Source organism: Gavialis gangeticus, unplaced genomic scaffold, assembly GCF_001723915.1.
Source record: "Gavialis gangeticus isolate Ggan-Ray unplaced genomic scaffold, GavGan_comp1, whole genome shotgun sequence".
Taxonomy (NCBI): Eukaryota; Metazoa; Chordata; order Crocodylia; family Gavialidae; genus Gavialis; species Gavialis gangeticus.
In genome coordinates this window covers 29504360-29523732 of record NW_017729031.1, presented here as the reverse complement: position 1 = coordinate 29523732, position 19373 = coordinate 29504360, and the positions used below count along the sequence as shown (strand labels likewise).

The following is a 19373-nucleotide window of genomic DNA, read 5'->3' as shown; positions in this document are numbered from 1 at the left end:
AAATGAGCTTGTTTAGGTACCAGAAACAGAGCTAGCCCTAGTCATATGGAGCTCTGCATGGGCGAAGAGACTATGACGAGGAAATGAAGCCTCTCTTATCTAAATGCTCGTACTAATACCTAGGACACTGCTTTGGTGAAGCAAGCACTAAAGGCTGAAAGGAGATATTACAGAAGTTTCATTATCAGAAGAATGAAAATAGCAGAAAAGGAAGAAGAATTATTAGAAGGGTATAGGAGTACAGGGAAAATTAAATTAGTGGGGGAAAATGTAGCCAATTTAGCCTGAATGTACAAAGAGAACTCTAAGGTGCCAAATGGGACTTTGCCTGGGAACAGATTTTAGGCTCACAGATGATAAACTATAACATTTATTAGGATACAGAAGAGTCTGTAAAGGGAAGGAGAGGAAGACTCGGCTGCTGCAACACTGGAAACCAGACTGGACAAGATGCTGTCAAGAACAACATTGCGTTGGCTGAGTGCTGCATGAGATGGCTTAAAAAGTCTTTTTAACTTCCTACTTAATTCCTGTATGATTTGAAAAGACTTCCTGACTATTTTAAATAAAAGAAAAGCAAGTTTTTTTGGAGGCCTTCAGAAATGTACCCACAGTACTAGAAACACTATAGCAGACCTGAGGGTGCCTAGTTATGAGTCCACTAGTGAATCCCATTGCTCGTCCTGAATGAAATGCACAAGCGAAAGAGCAAATAGTGAAAAGTAAGTTGTGGTTCTAAACTTCTTGCAGTTGCAGCAATTTAATGGGGCGTTTTCAAATAGCAATTAGGTGCCTAATTCCTATGGACTTCCAATAAGAGCCAGGTACATACATACCATTTGCAGCTTGGCAAATCTCTTCTCCAAGACCTTAGTAAGTCAAACAGACCAGAACTCTAAATCATGGAAGAACTGCTTTAATAATATCTTTCTGAGTACATAAACAAAAAATGAACTAAAGTAAAAGTTTTTAAAAATATGCTGGCATGACTCGGGCTTTTGCCTGTAATTGGAAGCCATGCTGATCACATGAAGATACCTCTAATGTAGAAGGTACAACATTGCAGTCCATTTGCACCAAAAGTAGCACAAGATGTGTCCCCTCAAATATTTTCCATTCTGTAGTTCCTTCTACTGCATGTGACTCTTTGACAAACCCACACCTCAAGTGGAAACTACTTCTATTTCCTCCATGCTTATTTGTTAGACAAGAGTAATAAGTTCTGGACCTTACATGTTTTTACAACAATATGAGAAAAGCATCTTAAGTACAAAGGAATGGTGTTCTCAGAAAGCATCTTAAATATTAGGAAGACTTACTGGGTTGGGAACAGATGGCAGAGTCTTGGGATGCCTATGGCTTAGAGTTAAATCTAGAGAAAATAATAATATCCTCCATATCAACAAGGATTTGGAGGACCACAACAACGTTTAAATCATTGTAGTAAAGAACAGGGGTGGAATGCATTAGGGGCAAGTAAATTTATTAACTGCTTGGTCCACGAACCAAACCAACAGTCACTTCTCAAAGTGATGGGTATAAGGCACGGAGGAAGGATATCTTCCTTTAATTCCTCACCTGTTTTTAAAGCACTTCCTCTAGTGGCACTTCGCCAGCGCAAAGGAGTTCATATTAGGAAATTTTATGAGAAGACAGAAGCTATGACCCAATTCTGCAAGGACCCCAAGCACTCATTGGCTTGGAAGGGGTTAGAATGTGCATGAATGCTTTGCTGAATCAAGGTCCTATTCAGCATGACAGAATATTACTTTCAGCATGAAAACGTATCTTTGCCATATTAAAAAATACATAATGAATAATTACTAATAAAAATTAAAAATAAAAATTATTTTTAAAATAATAATAAAATATATATACTAATAATTAATCAAACTTATTGGCTCATTTACAGAGGGTACCATAAAAGAAGTGGAACCTAAAGGAAGGCCTGAGGGTAAGGGACTTTCAAATCAGCTTTCCATGGGCAGGCAAGAGACTGATGGGGGACAACTGGGGTACTTTTGAGGACATTTCTGAGAGACAGGAGGCAGGGACCACAAAATCAAAGACAGGATCATGAAGTTGGGAAAGAAAGGAGTTACACAGACTCTTGAAGGCAAGGCCAGGGGCCTTCAACTTGATGCCATGAAGGAGAGGTGGTCACTGGAGGGATTCAAAGAGTAGCTAACTGGGCCAGAACAAACCTTATTTTGCATGAACTATGAGGAGCAACATGGATTTTGGGGAGAGCGGAGATGAAAAATTTACAGCAAGCAGATTGAGAGACAGGGGTGACCTGACTGAGGGCTCTTGCTGTGGGTACAGAGAGAACAGTTGCGTGATATATTTTTAACAAAGCAAAATATTTCACTGCTATTTCCATGATTCCCGGTAAGGTAAAATCACAAGCCGTCCCCACCCAGTATTTAATGACCATATATCAGCCATAACAGATGTAGTGAGGACATTGTTTTGGTGTACAGGACATGCAGCTAATTCTGTATCACTGCTCACTAACCCCATGTCCAAGAAATGCGAGGATAGGTATCACTTTTTCCTGGGCGATGCACTGCAGAATTCGGGGTGCTCCATACAGACCGCCCATGCAGGAAGCTAAGGATGAGATATACAACCCCAGCAAAAACAAGAAACCCACCAGGGACACCTGAAAAAGGCAGAGAGAAAACATTTGTTTTTGTTTTGTTTTTAACAAAGAATTTAACAAAGATTTTTAACACAGGATTGTACAAGATAATGAACTGAACCAATTTTGTAACTCTATGCAATTTTAACAGACCCAGCTGTTAGAAAGCAGAAAAACAACATGCTCTGAACTGTGAGTGTAAACCAATAATACAGTAAAATGATCCTGTAACAGCAATTCAATGTTGAACACGCTGTACTGACTGGGAGCCAGTTGATAAGCTCACATCCAGAAAGCTGTGCCACTCGGAGCAAATGCAGCAAAAAGGCAGATATTAAGTTCCGCTTAAGTAACTGGAAGTGAGTTTATTTCAGGAGAGCACACTTATATACAGAGAGCATTGTACAGGAAAAACTGCACAGTGCTCTAACCATCCAAAACAGGAAGACAAAGACAAACCCTTCGGTCCCATAGGGAAAAACTGATAGTGAAAAAAATCCACATTTAAACTAATTCAGTGCTGCCATTTCAATAAATGAGATCTCAAAAACATGTTCCAAGGGATGTAATACTATGACAATATTTTCCTGTCATAAATATGAAAGTAATTTCCTTAAGTGAAAAGAACATAAAGCATAAAAATCCTTAAAGTGAAAGTACTTAACTGGGAATATTATTGTATTTAAAACCTGCCAGTCTGCCATTACCCCAGTTCCAATGCTCATGCATATCTGTTGCTGAAGCAGAGACATCTTTTAGTCCTACTATTTTGTAGTATGGTAACACAAGAGACCCCAGCTGAGACAGGATCCCAGTCTTGTAACACTTTATAAGCCTGTGTTAAAAGGACACAAAACCACTCCAGCCAACTCCACGGCACAATTTTTCTCTATGATTTAATTACACAAATTAGCTGTGCAGATATTGTTCCTTGCAAGAAAGACTAGACACAGCTGTTGTGAGCCTGCACAGAATAAAGTTCTGGTTATCCAGAAACATGCTGGCAGTCAGAGGATGGATGGGCTTGTGGTTAGCACATGCAAAAGGGAAACAGAAAGGTTTTCATTTCTCTCTGGAAAAATATGTCAAGTCCATTGTCAGTATTTTTCAACATACAAGTTAAGGGTTTATCAAATCTTAATGATGGACTACAAAGCAAGAGGAAATGGTGTTTGCCCTTTCCTGCTTCTCTGTGATATATGGAGATGGTTTCAAATGTCTTTTCCAAGAGATTTTTCCATATGCTGTGGGCGGGAGGGTTTTGCATGTAAAAATATCAGGGATATCCACCTTTTCCCTGTCTTTGATGGAAGACCTTGGCAAAACCTTTGGGGCATTTGAACAATGTCATCTCAAGACACTGGAGCTACAAATTTCCTTCCCGCAAAACTGGACAGAAATAAGATGTTGGGTCTTAAATTTCTAAAGTGACAAGGACAAGAAAGAATGTGTGTAGGCTGAAGAGCATGCTTAGTGCTTGCCGAGGGCTGATATCACTATGTCTGTATCCAGCTTCTTATCCCCATGATATCTGAACTCTCAAGAAATTCCACTACTTACGGAAAAATGGCATGTTGTTAGCACAGGAGACCTAATGAGAACCAAGGACAGAGCCATGACATTTTGCTGTAGGATTGCAAAGCCATCCTGTGCTCCATAGAGAAAGGCCAATAGGTCATGTCCAGTGATAAATGACAACAGCTAACTGGATGAGTTCAGTCCTAATCAGGCCAGTGTGAAGCTAATGGAAAAAAGCTCAGAAGTCACTGTTACTTGCTTAAGCAGGGGTGTCAAACTCATCCAGCCCAGGTATAAGCTATGGTGGGGTCAACATCCCTGTATTGGAGAAAGGATTAACTCAACTCCACAGACACTCAGATACAGCCTAGACGTCCAAAGGGTCCAAAAGCCATGCAAAGCAAGGGGGTTCATGGTGAACCCCAAAAACAATGATTAAAATGTCAAGGCTAAGATGCAGGTTGGTCCTAGAGAGATTTTGGTCTTCACATACTGCTTCTTCCAAGAAGCTACTTTTGATTTTATTCCAACATCTACATGAAAGTCTCGTTGCCTCTGAGCCTCACTGAGCAACTCCCCCAGCTTCACTGACACATGAATCAGCCACGCTGTAGGACAGCAAGACGGACCCACAAGCTGCCAGTCTGATTTGACAAAACCTGCCTCCGACTGTCATTCCTGGTCAGCATGTTGGCTTCTACTTGGGCAAGTCCATCAGACAGAAAGTAAAATCCATGGGAAACAGGTCAACATTTCTGACACGCAGATCCATTTTAGGCACACACACACACACTCACATGCAGCGCCCTAGACAAATTAATCAGCTGCAACAAGACCACAGCAGTTCCCAGCTGGCATCTCAGGCAGCTCTATGCCCAGTGCTTGAGCTATAACAGCTTAATAAACAGGGCCCTTTTCATGTGCTTGAAGACTGTCTGCATAGGAATAAGCCACGAACCAAGAGCCACAAAGTGCTGGATTAACGGTCTCTTTCTACCCCGGATTTTGAATAGCATCGTCCACCAGATATTTTCTGCAGGACCCTTCACCTTGCAGCCACCATCCTTCTTGCTAATAATCACCAGTTCTTAATCAACTACAGAGATTACATGTCACTACTTCTCCTCTGTCTTCCGGCCTATTCAGCACACCCAACCACTTCACTATGCATTCCTTTCAGGTGAAGTAGGGAAATGCACTGTTTTAAACCCACCTGGCTTAGTGGGACTGATGCAAAACAAGCAACCCACATCCCCTCAAGGAGACAACAGGTAATGCTTACCCTGATGTAAGGATCTTGAGCCCAGCACCAGATGCACCTTGTTATTAGAATATTCTCAGACTTGAAAGGAAGGGGATTTCCAGAGCACCACTGAATTTGAGGACCCTGAACTACCAAGGGTTGGATGGAGGTGAAAATAAGTTGAGAACTGCCTGAATTGCAGAGTTTGGTGGCCAGAGATGGGGTTATTTCCAAAATGGTGGGACAGAACAGCAGGTCGTATCAGAGCCTGTCTGGGCATCTTGAGATGCATCTGCAAGTAGCAGGTATCCCAGGCTATTTCTTTATAATACTTGTCTTCCAAGAAATGAATCCCAAATCTGTCCATCAGCCTAAGGCACTTACATCGGCCCCTATTATAGTATAGGCGATGCTTCTCAGTGTTACATATATTTATCTTTGCAACAGCTCAGTGGGGTAAAGAAATGTTATCTTCATTTTCTACATGGGAGCAGGATCTAAAGTGACTTGCACAAGTTCACATGGGAAGCCTGTGGCAGAACAAGGAGCTGGACCCAGGTCTCCTGAATCCCAAGCTATCTAACCCATGTGACCATCTTTCGTCTCAGAAGTAACAAATTTAAATACATACAGTATATGCCTCAGATTAGTGAGCATTTATTCCTGAGGTTGTAAATGTCAGCTGGTACAATGCCTAATGAGCAGGGACATTTGCATTTGTTAAAAAGAAACCTGAAGACACATCAGCCTTTTTCTTGTTTATGAAAGCAGCTTGTGGTATAAAGGAGACTGGACCGAAAATATGCAATTCATGTCATTTGGAGCAGGCATGTAAAATTTGTGTGCTTTGAAAACTCAGACCTCCTCTCTCTCATTCACATACACACCATCCTTATCCCAAGAAAATGCACTGAGTTGCAGATGGACAAAGCTTAAGAGAAACAAATAAGCCAGCATCAGTTTTCATTATGGAAACAACCAGTCCCTGTCGATTTTGGAATGCTATAAACAGAAAGAACAATATATTGGTCCTATTTTTTAAAAAAATACTTAGGACAAACAATTGATTGTGTCAAGCTTTGCATAACATTTCAGTCACCCAAAATGCTTGCATTTAAATGTACTACTTGACATTCCACTCAGGGCTAAGGGGAAAAGGTCTTTTCATAGAGCCTGGCAAAAGTTTAAAGAGCACAAATACTTCACAAGAATTTGGCACGTCAAGCCCATTAAATCACCTTTGAAATGAAATTACTTGGTATCCTATTTTGCATGCTTAAAATGTCAGCATGTGTATATTCTAGGAAGAAAAACAGCCATTCCTGTCAGAAATGGACAGTTTGCACTTTTTGATTTGTGATAATTCTCCCTCTGCATAAGGCCAGTAAAACATCATGCTACTTATAGTAATTGTAACAAGCTGTGCTTTGATATATCTTTTGTCCTTTCAGTTCATAGTGCATAAGGGGGAAAGAAGATTGAAACTGTTTTTCATATTTCTTATTTCTTCATGATGTATGCTTATGGCTTCAAACTCTTTTCCACGGATATTTTTTCTGCTTGCTTTTTGCAGGTTAGCAAAATTACATTTCTCCTTTTCTACTTGTTCATTAAAAGTATCAGTTAGCTAGTGCTTTTCATCTACAAAAAGACTGTCACATTTCTACAAAAAAGGTAGTGAATTAAACTGGCAAATGTACAATCATTCTGCTTCCTCCCTGAAATGTGATTATGATTTCTGCCTTAGATAAGTACTATAAAACCACTTTAACACTAGTATTTCAGAATAAAATCTGAAATATTTTTTTTCATAACACATTACAGGAAAAAATCTAGGGCTACATTCCCCTGGTGGGAAAATGAGACAGGAGGTGTGTTCAAACAGATATGACAGGTTACAATTTAGTTAAGAGAGATTAAATAAATGTAAAGCACATCCAACTAATTTAATACAATTAAACATTGCCAAATTACAGTGAGCATATCATGTTGGAGAAAGCACGATATTATGATATTAGCTACTTTGTGGAGAAGTATTTTACTTCCATTTAATATTAGACAGAGAAACGTGCTGTTTTATTTTTAGTTATTTATTTTTTTTAAAAGAGCTTCAATGACAAGGTCCATTGAACAGAAGAACACTACAAATCTACTTCAATGTGGAACATCAAGCATTTAATAATAATCCTTTTACTTGCGTTGCAATTGCGCTGCACTAGACATGAAAATGTAAGCTTCATTCAACTTAGTAAAGATGAGCAATGTGATTTTTAGAGACTTCAATTTGCTCTATGTTTCCACTGATGAAACCACATACTCTGAACACAGTACAGCATTTGTCGAAAGCAATATTATTATATTTTGGTTCTTAAAAAGATAGCAATGGGATTACGCCAGATTCAATCTTAATGGGCATGACAGAAAATACAAGATATTCCTATCAATCATGCAGAGGAAGCTTAGGATGAGATTTTTCAAAGGAGTCTATGATACTGAAATCCCAGTGAATGTCAATCTAAATCCCTTGGGCTTCAAAACCAGCTTTAAATAATACAATGTGGACCATTTCTATAATGGACTGAGTTATTTTAAAATTTGAAGAGGTACCTTTTCTGCAATCATGAAGTCATAGCGGAGTGACTCCCGGGTACAAATGGCTCCCAGCAGGAAAACAAAGACCATATACAGAAACCACCTACAAATAACAAGAAGAGATCATTTGTTCCCCAGGGGAGGAGACCATCAAGTGTTTTTACTGTTATCAATGTCTGAAGAGATTCAGGTACTTACAATGTGAACAAGGAACACGTGCATTATCTGTGGTGCCTCCCTGTTCTAAGTTTAAGGTCTATCTTAGTAACTTGGTCTATGCGGAAAGACAAACCAGAAAGATATGAGCCATGACCATCAAATTTGTCATTTTGCATGCAACTCACATGCCTTTGCTTTAAGCAAAATGGTTAAGCACATGTTTTGGTACAAGTACACCAGCAGCCCCACTGATGTCTGTGTGGACTACCTGCATACTTTGTGTTAAGCATTTGATACAGAGCAACACTTTAAAATGGCATTTTAGGAAGATGCAGATTCAAATGAGATCTTAGAGGGATTCTCAAAAACCACTTAACTCCCATTGTGTTTTTACCTGGAGGCAATGTGGCCTAGTGGATAAAGCATCAATTTCTGACCTAGGACCTCTCAGGTCCATTCCCAGCTCTGCCACTACCTTGGACCTTCCTTCTGCCTAACTTCATGCTAAGACAGCTAACCACCTTTGTATCTTAACCTTGGTCAAGTCACTTGGCCTCTCTTTAGCTTTTTTTTTTTTTTTTTTTTTTTTACAGATGGAAAAACTAAGAGAAAAGGCAAAGCTAAAGATCCCCTCAAGGTCCCCTTAATCATCTCAAGCCTGGATCAGGGTGATTAAGGCAGACCAGCTTCTACAGCCAGTGGCCTGAATGATCAGATACCCAATTAAAGCTGGATTCATTGGGGGAAGCCATCAGCATGAGCCTGGAGCAGGGCTCAAACTTGAGCCTCTGGAGCCTTAGCAAGATGTTTTCACCACTCTGCCACCACATACCAACCTAGACTCATAGAAAATGAGGGTTGGAAGGGACCTCAGGAGGTCACATCTAGTCCAACCCCCTGCTCAACGCAAAACCATCCACAATTAGATCATCCCAGACAACGCTTTGTCTAGCTAGGTCTTAAAAACCTCCAAGGACATTTTTTAAGGTCCTTCTCCGTCTGTAGAATGGGGATTTTCCTACTCTGTAGAGAAAGCATGTTGAGAGCTATGGATGAACAGCAGCAGATAAGAACTTGGAAATAATCTAAGCAAAAATATAAAAACACCTTGTATTTTTGTGAAATATTGGACAAATAGCTTCAGAAATAAATATTTGATGGAAAAATACCACAAATTGAGAGCTTCTTTTCTATACTTCTTTAAAACTTGCCACTTTGAATGTCTGCAAGAAAGTATCCTGAGCATCTTGTTTATAATATTAAACAAGACTAGAGTTGTTTATCATGGCCTTCCCATACATATTGCTAGATATGCATGCAAGAGGAGAGATGTAGCTTCCACTGGTCAGCTACATCTTGCTATACATATGTAAGAGGAGCGGATGGATCAGGCAGGGAACTGATAAAGAGTCTTGGCTTCACCGCCCATCACATGCCAGTTTGAATAGCAGCACCAGTTCTCCGGGTACCACCCAGTACAGAATCTCAGTGACACTATCAACCTCTCAGTCCTCCTCAAGGGACACCCCAGCAACTACTACAACTTATAATACGAGACCGCACACAACTCTAGCATTCCTTTAGATATACAGGGATAATACTTAGTTCTTATATAAGGGTTACTTTCAGTACTGGGTAACAAGAAATGCAAAGTCTTCAAAATGTGATCATCATCCCACTGAAAACACTGAACATCTCTGTAACAGTAAAGTTACGGTTTATTGTCAAACACTGCTAAAAAAACCCTCTTGCACTACCACACAAATACTAATATGTGCTGATCAAGTTTCAAAATCTCATATACAGAGCCAAAATGACATTCCTTTGCTATCAAATGGGTTTCTTGTATCTTAGTCATGCCTCCTAAAAGCATACCCGAAAAAATGAACTACATCAGCTAATACAGTAAAAGACTCAATATGTTCCTTTATAAGACTTGTAATGTTTTTTTTCCCTAGAAAACAACCAATAATTCTGAATTCTACCCTGCTGCAGCCTGATTTCAGGAGTCTAACAATACCAGAGTTAATACACTACGTATTATGGAGAGATGCTGAGGGGAAAGGAAGAATTGATTTTATCTGCTTTAATGAATTTCTTCACTAAGCCATCCAGAGTAGGAGGTGGTAACGGATGATAATTTGAACAAGAGCCAGACTTTAATTTTCCAGATGGCTGAGTAATAAAAGGTTGATTGGAATATGAAGAGGATTGGTCACATCCAAGGCATGCAATAAACAGAAAGTAAATTCTTCCTTTTCTAGAGACTTACGAGGTGCCTATAGCAGCCAAAGACCCTAATGGGATGTTGGTAGCAGGCTTCTGGAGATCTCCGCTCATATTGAATCCAGCCATGACACCTGTATTTGGTAGACAAAAATAAACACAATCTAGAGTTAGACCCTTTACTGTTTGCTGCAGAGCTGTAGCTATATCGTTCCACTTCACTCTTGCAAGCACTAAGATCAGCCCCGTATCCATATAGCTTGGTAAGGAACAATTCATGTATCTAATAGCAACAAGTTACCAATAACAAGCCCACAAAGAGTACTTTGTTCAGACTGGACAATGACACAAGAAAAAAGCATGGATTTAAACAAAAACGTCTTATCTTAATACAAACATCACAGAAAACAGTGTTGGTCAATTGTCAATAGAAAAGTGCTGCCATTCAACCCAGCAGTCCATTCAACAGGCCACATTGCCCAACTCTGACACATGTAGTTAGACTCAAATATATTACAGGACCTTACATTCACGAGAGACAATCTTTATTATAAAATGACTTGTACTGTCAAGTGTCTAACAACTATCGCACATGCATTTAACAGGCAAAGAATAATAATACTTTGCATGTACACAAGCATCTTCCATCTAAGGATCTGCTTTATAAGCATTAGTTAAAGCTCACAACACCCCTGTGAAGTGGGTTTTATCTCTGCTTTCCAGATAGGGAAACAGAAATACTGACAGTGAGTAGTATGCCTGAAGTCACAGAGAAATCACATAGTAATATGGGGAACAAACTAACTACCAGACTGTCTGTGATTACAACTGTGCGGTGCCACTAGTGTTTAAAAGGCTACTAGGGGCCAGGACCTGCATGAGCACATGGTAAAAGACAGTAGTTCCTGCTCAAAAAACTTACAACCTAAGTAGACAAGACAACAGAGGGATAAAGAAAAGGAGCATTAGTCCCATTCCCTCGGGGGTTAGACTGACTCCTTCAAACACAAGCATTCATGACCACGAGGCCAGTCAGTAGTGCCTATGGGCCAGATGGTGAGCACCAAGGCTGAGATCACTGCAGAATAACAATGAAGATGAATGTGCCGACTCCACAACACTAATAGTTTCTGTCAGCCTGGAAGTAAGTTACCAAAAAATGTCCTGCCATTCAACTGCGAAGCCAGCCGGGTGTTCGTTGTTTTAATGCTGCACAAGAATGATGAAGTCAGACTTTGGAATTGCAAATGAATGACTACAGGCACCAATTCAGCAAGTGTCTACGGCATTTTAAGGCTCTACAATGAAATGGTTGCCTCACATGTAGATTTCTTCCTGAGCCCAGGAAGCAGCAAATAAATCTCACAATAAGTCCTCTTTGCTGTAGTATTTCTTCCTATTTCAGTAGAATATAGACTTCAAAGGCTCTGAATGGCAATGGACTAAGCACCAAAAGGGAGGGAGGAAGAATATTCTCATGGTTGGGAAGATAACCCAGAACTCTGAAATGGAGGTTCAATTCCCTGCTCTATCACAGACTTCCTCTGCGTGGCCTTGGGCAAGTAATTTCACCTCTCAGTGCTGCACTTCATCTGTTAAACAGTAACATGAGCCCTGCCAGGCCCAGATCAATTCCCACCACAGCCAAACTCTTGGAAGAAAGGGCTAACTTCCAAGTAAAGTAGCCAGGATCCAAATTGTCTTTGAATCTCAAACCTTGGAAAACTCAAAAGTTTAAACAATCACAGTCAATAACCCGAGTTGCTCCTGAAACAGAGAGGAAGGCAGTACAGCCTTTGGAGCACCAGTGTGACATGGTGCTTGAGACCCATCATATTGAGCGTACTGTACCACTTGCAGCTTCCAAATGCTGTTCACGCACAGTGCCCTGTAGGCAGCACGACAGGAAGCACTCTGGAAGTGACACAAGTCATGGACAACAGAAGCAAGAGAATCTAATCACACAGAAAATCACAAATGTCAAGCTAGATGATGATATAGAAGGTCCCCAAGTGACTGATGCCACTAGACAGGCCAGAAGCAATCCAAGATTATTATTGCCCTGACTTCCTACAAGATGAGCGAACTGCTATTATGGAACAGATACCAACCTAATGTATTTTCTGGCCGAATTCTCCAAACATCTGGCATTGTCCCTAAATCCTCAAGACTGAATCTGAGTCATGCCTGTGTCATCCAAGTTCTTACCTCAGCAAGGCACTGGGGATAAATGAAAATGGTGTTTTCTGGATTTGATGAGAAAGACAAAGACCTGCGAGCCATGTGCAGCGATAGCACTATAGCCCAACACCAACTCCTTGCCTCCCCTCGCACTGGGTCACATTCAGATGAAACAAAAGGAAAGGCCGGACAAATCCCTGCTGAAACTCATGAGAGAGAAATTATCTAACACTCTGGGAGGCAAATAAGAACTTCTTAAGGGCGAGTCCTATCCCTGCTCTTGCCAATCTCGCTGGTGAACCGGACAAAATCTCCCAGTCAATAATGTCAAAGGCTGGTGAAAGATCTGGGAGAATCAACATAAGTGACCAGAAACCAAGGCAGTCTCATCTCTACCAAAAACAGGGTTCAGGTCTTACTAAAGAGGAACCGGGTGATTCAGATAATGCCAAAATTGCTCTCCAGTTTCATTCTCCCTCATCTCATCCCAAAGGGTGCATCATAGGGTAATGACCGGCAAAGATCAGTGTCAAGAGAGGCTATCTTGAGCAGATGCAATCACTCATCTTATAATGAAGGAGCCACCTGTGTTTTTGGAGATAATGTTAACAAAATCAGCTAATGAGACCTGTCACCTTCCTCCTAAGAGAAGTAGCTAGCCCTGTTAGTCTGCAGGTGGGGCTGATTTGTACCTTATAGACTAAATCAGAAAGCTTTTGTAAGCCACAGCTTACTTCATACAAAGTAAAGATGGGTCTGACTTGCAGGCAGCAGGAGGAAACTCTTCCAGCAACTCCAGCTCCTCAGCAAGAAAAAGTGGCCAAAAAAATTCTACTAATTAAAAGAAGTTGGGACCTTTCTCTCCTGCAGACACAGACCTGCCTCCACGGAAGAAACCGATCCCCTTCAAATTTGAACAATCCTATCTGCAAAGTGCTCAAGGGAGAGAATTACCCACCTCCCTGTTTCAGTGAGATAGCAGCCTGGATTTTCCAAGCTGGCTACTATCTCACACGGCAGCAGATAATGACAAAGCCGCTGGACAAGGCAGGATAAAACCGCAGTCAAATCAGCCAGGAAACCAAAGGAGCATGGAGACAGCCTGTACATCACAGCTCCGCCCACTGTAATCCTATCCTGGGAACTATTCAGAGGACAGACGCATGCCAACTTTGGCAGGAGAGGACCACTTATATGGTAGATCAGACACAATATAAACCACAGATGGATGCAGGTTTCAAACTTCACCATGTGAGGTCTTGGACAGTGGACCTTATTATGTGAAATACATTTTTGCAATCATTAATATGCTACATTACTGAATAATGAGCAAAGGCCTTTTGCCACACTTAGAAGATGAGGAATGGAAAGTCTCAGATTAAGAACCGTAGCTCATTTAAAAAAAGGGACCAAATTCTCTGCTGCTATCTGCTGGCACCTCTCCATAGACTTCAATGGAGTTGGGCCAGCTTACATCACCAGACAGCTTATCCCAAGATCTTTAAACCTCTTTTCTGTCATTTTGAAAGCACCAAGCATGGCATACACTTCAAACATGTTTTCAGTGCAAAGGCATTTTCCACTAAAAATCCCTTCAAACGCTATCTTGCTTTTATGGGTAGTACAATGCAGTGTGCATTGTAAGATGCAGCCTTATGAAAAAGGAAAACCTTCAGGGCCCAGTTGAAATGTAATAAATTCTTTGCACAACAGCAGCTTAGGATCTCATGTTCAGAAATGTACCAACAACAGTATGTGCTGGTAGTTGCCATGATGCAAACAACAGCATGCGCAGTATGTGTTCATGTGCACACGTGCATGCACACACATACAAGTACCTTGACCCCTTGCAGATGCAAATTTTCAGTTAGCTGATCATTTGCACATCTAAGCACAAAAGTCAAGAATGCATCTGCACGTATACTTTTGAAAAGCTGCCTATTTCTGCTTGGGCTCCCCACATTGTTTTTTTTTTTCTCATCTAGAGCCATTAAATTAGCCTTTATGACATAATCTAGTAAATCTGCATCTTTCATTCCCATAACCTTATGCGAGAGCCAGCCGCATATATATTTTTTGGATCACAGACCTCCTCTTTCTTATTACAAAAGCTGGGGGAACAAAGCCAGCTGAGCTGTATTTCCATCTGCAATGCTAAAAATGACTATTACATGGAAAGAAATAGGCTCCAATTGTGCTCACTGCTACCCAGCTGTAAAACTGGAATAACTCCACTCAAGAAGTTATAACTGGAGTTGTATCAGTGAAAATACAGAAAAACAGAGAAGAGCAAACGACCCTTGGCCATTTAAAAAAAAAAATGTCCCTAGAAAGTATAAGTTACTAATCTTCACCCAGACACTGATTAGGTCACAGATCTGTCGGGAAAGAGATACGCATAAGCAAGAAAAAGGACTCTGGTCCTCCCACCATTTAGTCCAATTTCCCTCTGCAATGAACCTTGTCACAAGGAGGTCTTACTTATTGATATTAGAGAACATCCTCTCAAAGGAAACTGGACTAAATGGTGCACCCTACTATCTGATACGCAGTCATGCTTACTAAGCCTGTAACAGTTATTATATTTTTGTTTTTTGTGTGTTTTTTTTGTTTTGTTTTGTTTTGTTTTTGGGGGGTGGGGGATTAGGAACAATTGCAAAGATAGTTAAAATTTAATAGTGGTTCTTTTTTTTTCTTTCCTCCTGGAATACATCCTGGAGTCTCTTGGAAGGTGGTGGGGAAGAAAGGGAGATCTGGGAAACAGAGCTTCTTCCTTCATCTGAAGCTACACTGCATTGCACATCATATCCTCTTTAACAATATTTGTATTGACTAACTCAGAAAACCTTTCCTGCCAGGTACAGTTTTCCCACAGGTAACAATAAAATGGGATGGGTGGCATTTTCCAGGCTGTGGATCTGGGTTCTGCACGTGCCCTACTCCTTCTACAGGCTGCTCTGCAGCCTGTACACTGATATGATCCCATCCCTCTGCGGATGGTGTCCCGCACCAGATGTACCAGTCTTCACATGAGAAACCCACAGTAATCCTTTCCAGCCTGCTACGATTGTAACCACCTCAGAGTACTACTGCCTGCCAAAGTTCAACCCCTGCTGCTGAAATATCATCCAGACTTCCCAGGCATTGGGAGGCAGAATCTGAACTGCATCCGTACTTCAGTCACAAGTAGGAGCACTTCAGCTAATGGATCCATGACTTGTCTCTGCTGACACAGGCAGAGGTAATGGGCACTGCTGCTCAGTGGGATGGCTGGCCACACCAGGGTCCAGAAAGGAGAGAGAAGTTCTCTCATCCACAGTGCAAAGAAAACAGTTTCACTCCAGTGAATGCAGTGCCACGTTGAGAAGCCCTGGATTCATTCCCCACAATCCTAGTACCAAATCCATGTAGTCTCAGTGGCAATGTGGACAAAGAGATAAGGAGCATGAAGCACATCCTATCCTGCAGTGTGGCTGCTCGGAGATGGGGCTGGCTAACCTACACTTGCATGCCTTTGAGCTAAGACATGCATTGCAGCATAAATGCTTACTTTGGCATGGGTCTGGGATTCTGGATACATCCTCAGAACCATAGAAAATGAGGGTTGAAGGGACCTCAGGAGGTCACATCTAGTCCAACCCCTGCTCAAGCAGGACCAGTCCAACTAGATCATCCCAGCCAAGGCTTTTTCTAGTCAGGTTTTGAAAACCTGCAAGGATGGAGCTTCCACCACTTTTCTGGGTAACCTGTTTTATTATCGTCATAGTGAGAAAATTCTCCCTAATATCTAACTTAAACATCCTTTGCTGCAATTCAAGACTGTTGCTCCTTGTTCTGTCATCTGCCACCACTGAGAACAGTCCAGCTCCATCCTTTTTCGAACCCCCTTCAGGTAATGGAAGGATGCTATTAAATCCCCTCTCAGTCTCCTCTTCTCTAGACTAAAGAAGCCCAGTTCCCTCAGTCTTTCCACATAAGTCATGTCCTCTAGCCCCCTCACCATTCTCATTATCCTCCGCTGGACTCTCTCCAATATGTCCACTTCCTTTCTGTAGTGGGGGGCCCAAAACTGAAAACAGTACTCCAGATGTGATCTCACCAGTGTTGAATAGAGGGGAAGAATCACTTCCCTTGACCTACTGGCAACACTGCTGCTAATGCAGCCCAGGATGCTGTTGGCAACAAAGGCACACTGATGGCTTGTATGCAACTTATTGTCCACTGTAACCCCCAGGTCCTTTTTTGCAGAGCTGTTGCCCAGCCAGTCAATCCCCAGCCTGTACTGGTGCATGGGATTGTTCTGTCCTAAGTGCAGAACTTTGCATTTGTCCTTGTTGAACCCCATGAGATTTCTTCTGGCCCAATACTCCAATTTGTCTAGGTCACTCTGAATCCTAGCCTTACTCTCTAATATATCTACTACTCCCCCCACACTGGTGTCATCTGCAAACTCACTGCAGGTGCACTCTATGCCATCTTCCAGCTCACTGATGAAGACATTGAACAAAACCAGCCCCAGGACTGACCCCTGGGGCACTCCACTTGATACCACCTGCCAACTAGACATTGAGACATTGATTACTATTCTCTGAGTCTGATGCTCCAGCCAGTTTTCTATCCACCTCACAGTCCATTCATCCGGCCTGTACTTCTTTAGCTTGCCTGCGCAAATGTTGTGGGAGACCATATCAAAGGCCTTGCTAAAATCAAAGGCAGACCACATCCACCCATCTCCCTGCACCTACAGAGCCAGACATCTCATCATAGAAGGCAATCAGCTTGATCAGGCATGACTTGCCCTTGGTGAATCCATGCTGACTTTTCCGAATAACCTTTTTCTCCTCCATATGCTTACAAATGGATCCCCTGAGGATCTGCTCCATGATTTTTTTTCCAGGGACTGAGGTGAAGCTGACTGATCTGTTGTTCCCTGGATCCTTCTTTTTTCCTTTTCTTAAATAGGGGCACTACATTTGCCCTTTCTCAATCATCCGGGACCTCCCCTGATTGCCATGAGTTTTCAAAGATGATGGCCAATGGCTCTGCAAGCACATCAGCCAACTCCCTCAGCACCCCTGGGTGCATCCCATCCAGTCCCATGGACCTGTACACATCCACCCTTACTAGGTAGTCCCTAACCTGTTCTTTCACCACTGAGGGCTGCTCACCTCCTCCCCAAACTGTGCTGCCCGGTGCAGTGGTCTGGGAGCTGCCCTCGCCTGTGGAAACTGAGGCAAAAGAGGCACTGAGCACTTCAGCCTTTTCTGCATCCTCTGTCACAAGGGTGCCTCCCCATTCAGTAAGGGACTCGCACTTTCCCTGATCCTCTTCTTGCTACCAACATACTTGTGAAACTCTTCTTGTTACCCTTCACGTCCCTTGCTAGCTGTAACTCCAATTGCGCTTTGGCCTTCCTGACTTCATCCCTGCATGCCCAAGCAATGCTCTTATATTGTTCCCTAGTTATTTGTCCGAGTTTTCACTTCTTATAAGCTTCCTTTTTGTGATTTAGTTTCTGAAGGAGTTCCCTGCTAAGCCAAGCTGGTCTTCTGCCATACTTGCTAGTCTTCCTGTGCAACGGGATGGTTTGTTCCTGCCCTCCCAGTAAGGCTTCTTTAAGGTCCAGCCAGCTCTCCTGGACCCCTCTTTCCCTCAGCCTGGCATCCCAGGGGACCCTGCCCATGAGTTCCCTGAGTGAGACCAAGTCTGTTTTTCTGAAGTCCAGGGCCCTTACGCTGCTGCTACATTGGCTCCATCCCCTGCTCTTCCATGTGATACCAGGCAAATCAGCTTAGACTATTTGGGCCTGAGCTCCTCATCGGTAAGCTGGAGATCATACTTCCTTACTCCTAAATCCCTTGTCTCTTCGAAATGGATTGGAGGCTCTTGAGGATAAAGACTGTCTCTGTCCGTGCATCTGAACAGCACCTTGTGCACTGGGAGGCTGATACAGGGGAGGTCCCTACATAATACAGAAGCTGCAGTAAGCTCACATGAGAGTGCTGACATGCTGCTACCACCAGAGAATCATTACAATCTGGCAAATAAGTGAAACAATAAAAAAAAAGAAGAAAAGGAAAGTAGCACATGGCTACTAAATTAATTATACCACATATCACACACAACTGTTTCTTTAAGAGACTATTTAACATCACTGCTGTTCCGACTACTGCTAACTAATTAAGTAATCCGCTACCAGGCCATTAAATAAGTTATATCTATTAGCTTTGGCTCCTTTCCCAGTTGCCAACCATTAGCAGTGATGAAGAACCATTTAATAACACTAAGGGTCATTTTCTCTGCAGCTCTGTCATAAGCATTTTTCTTTCCATGTTCTCTGTGTTAGGGGCAGCCCCACTCCAGCACCGATAGCGGGGCTGACACTGGAGGGCTGCTGTAGCCAGAAGTCACTAGAGCTATGAAGAAATGGGGAAAAAACAAATACAAACTTTCCTGGGATTTTACCACTAAGACTCTCAGACCAGCAAGTCTCCCACAATGGAGCAGAAGGTATCACTAGCCAAGCGGACAGCCAGTAAGAAATATGTTCAAGTAAAACACACTTTCACTGGGCACATGGAAGGAGCTGTTTGCCGAGCCACAAGCCAAGTTGGGCTCAGCACAAAGGAGGGTCAATGAGACGCCTATAAGCAAGAAGTCCAGCGCTTAGATTGGTGGCACAGGCTGCACCAAGGGGCTGAACCCCATCAGGAGCCCTGGAAGAGAAAGGGAGGCCAGGGATAGTTTCATAGTTTCTAGGGTTGGAAGGGACCTGAGCAGATCATCTAGTCCGACCCCCTGCCATGGCAG

At 42.2% G+C, this 19373-nt stretch overlaps 1 protein-coding gene across 1 annotated transcript in view; it reads right to left on the bottom strand.

Annotated features, from left to right (window-relative positions):
• SLC12A8 (solute carrier family 12 member 8) overlaps window positions 1-19373 on the bottom strand; it is a 96907-nt gene that overhangs the window by 19400 nt on the left and 58134 nt on the right. Inside the window, exons 7-9 of the mRNA XM_019522558.1 lie at window positions 10429-10516; window positions 8013-8100; window positions 2519-2665 (exon numbers count right to left, since the gene is read on the bottom strand). Coding sequence (XP_019378103.1) covers window positions 2519-2665; window positions 8013-8100; window positions 10429-10516 — 323 coding nt within the window. The remainder of the gene's footprint in view (window positions 1-2518; window positions 2666-8012; window positions 8101-10428; window positions 10517-19373) is intronic.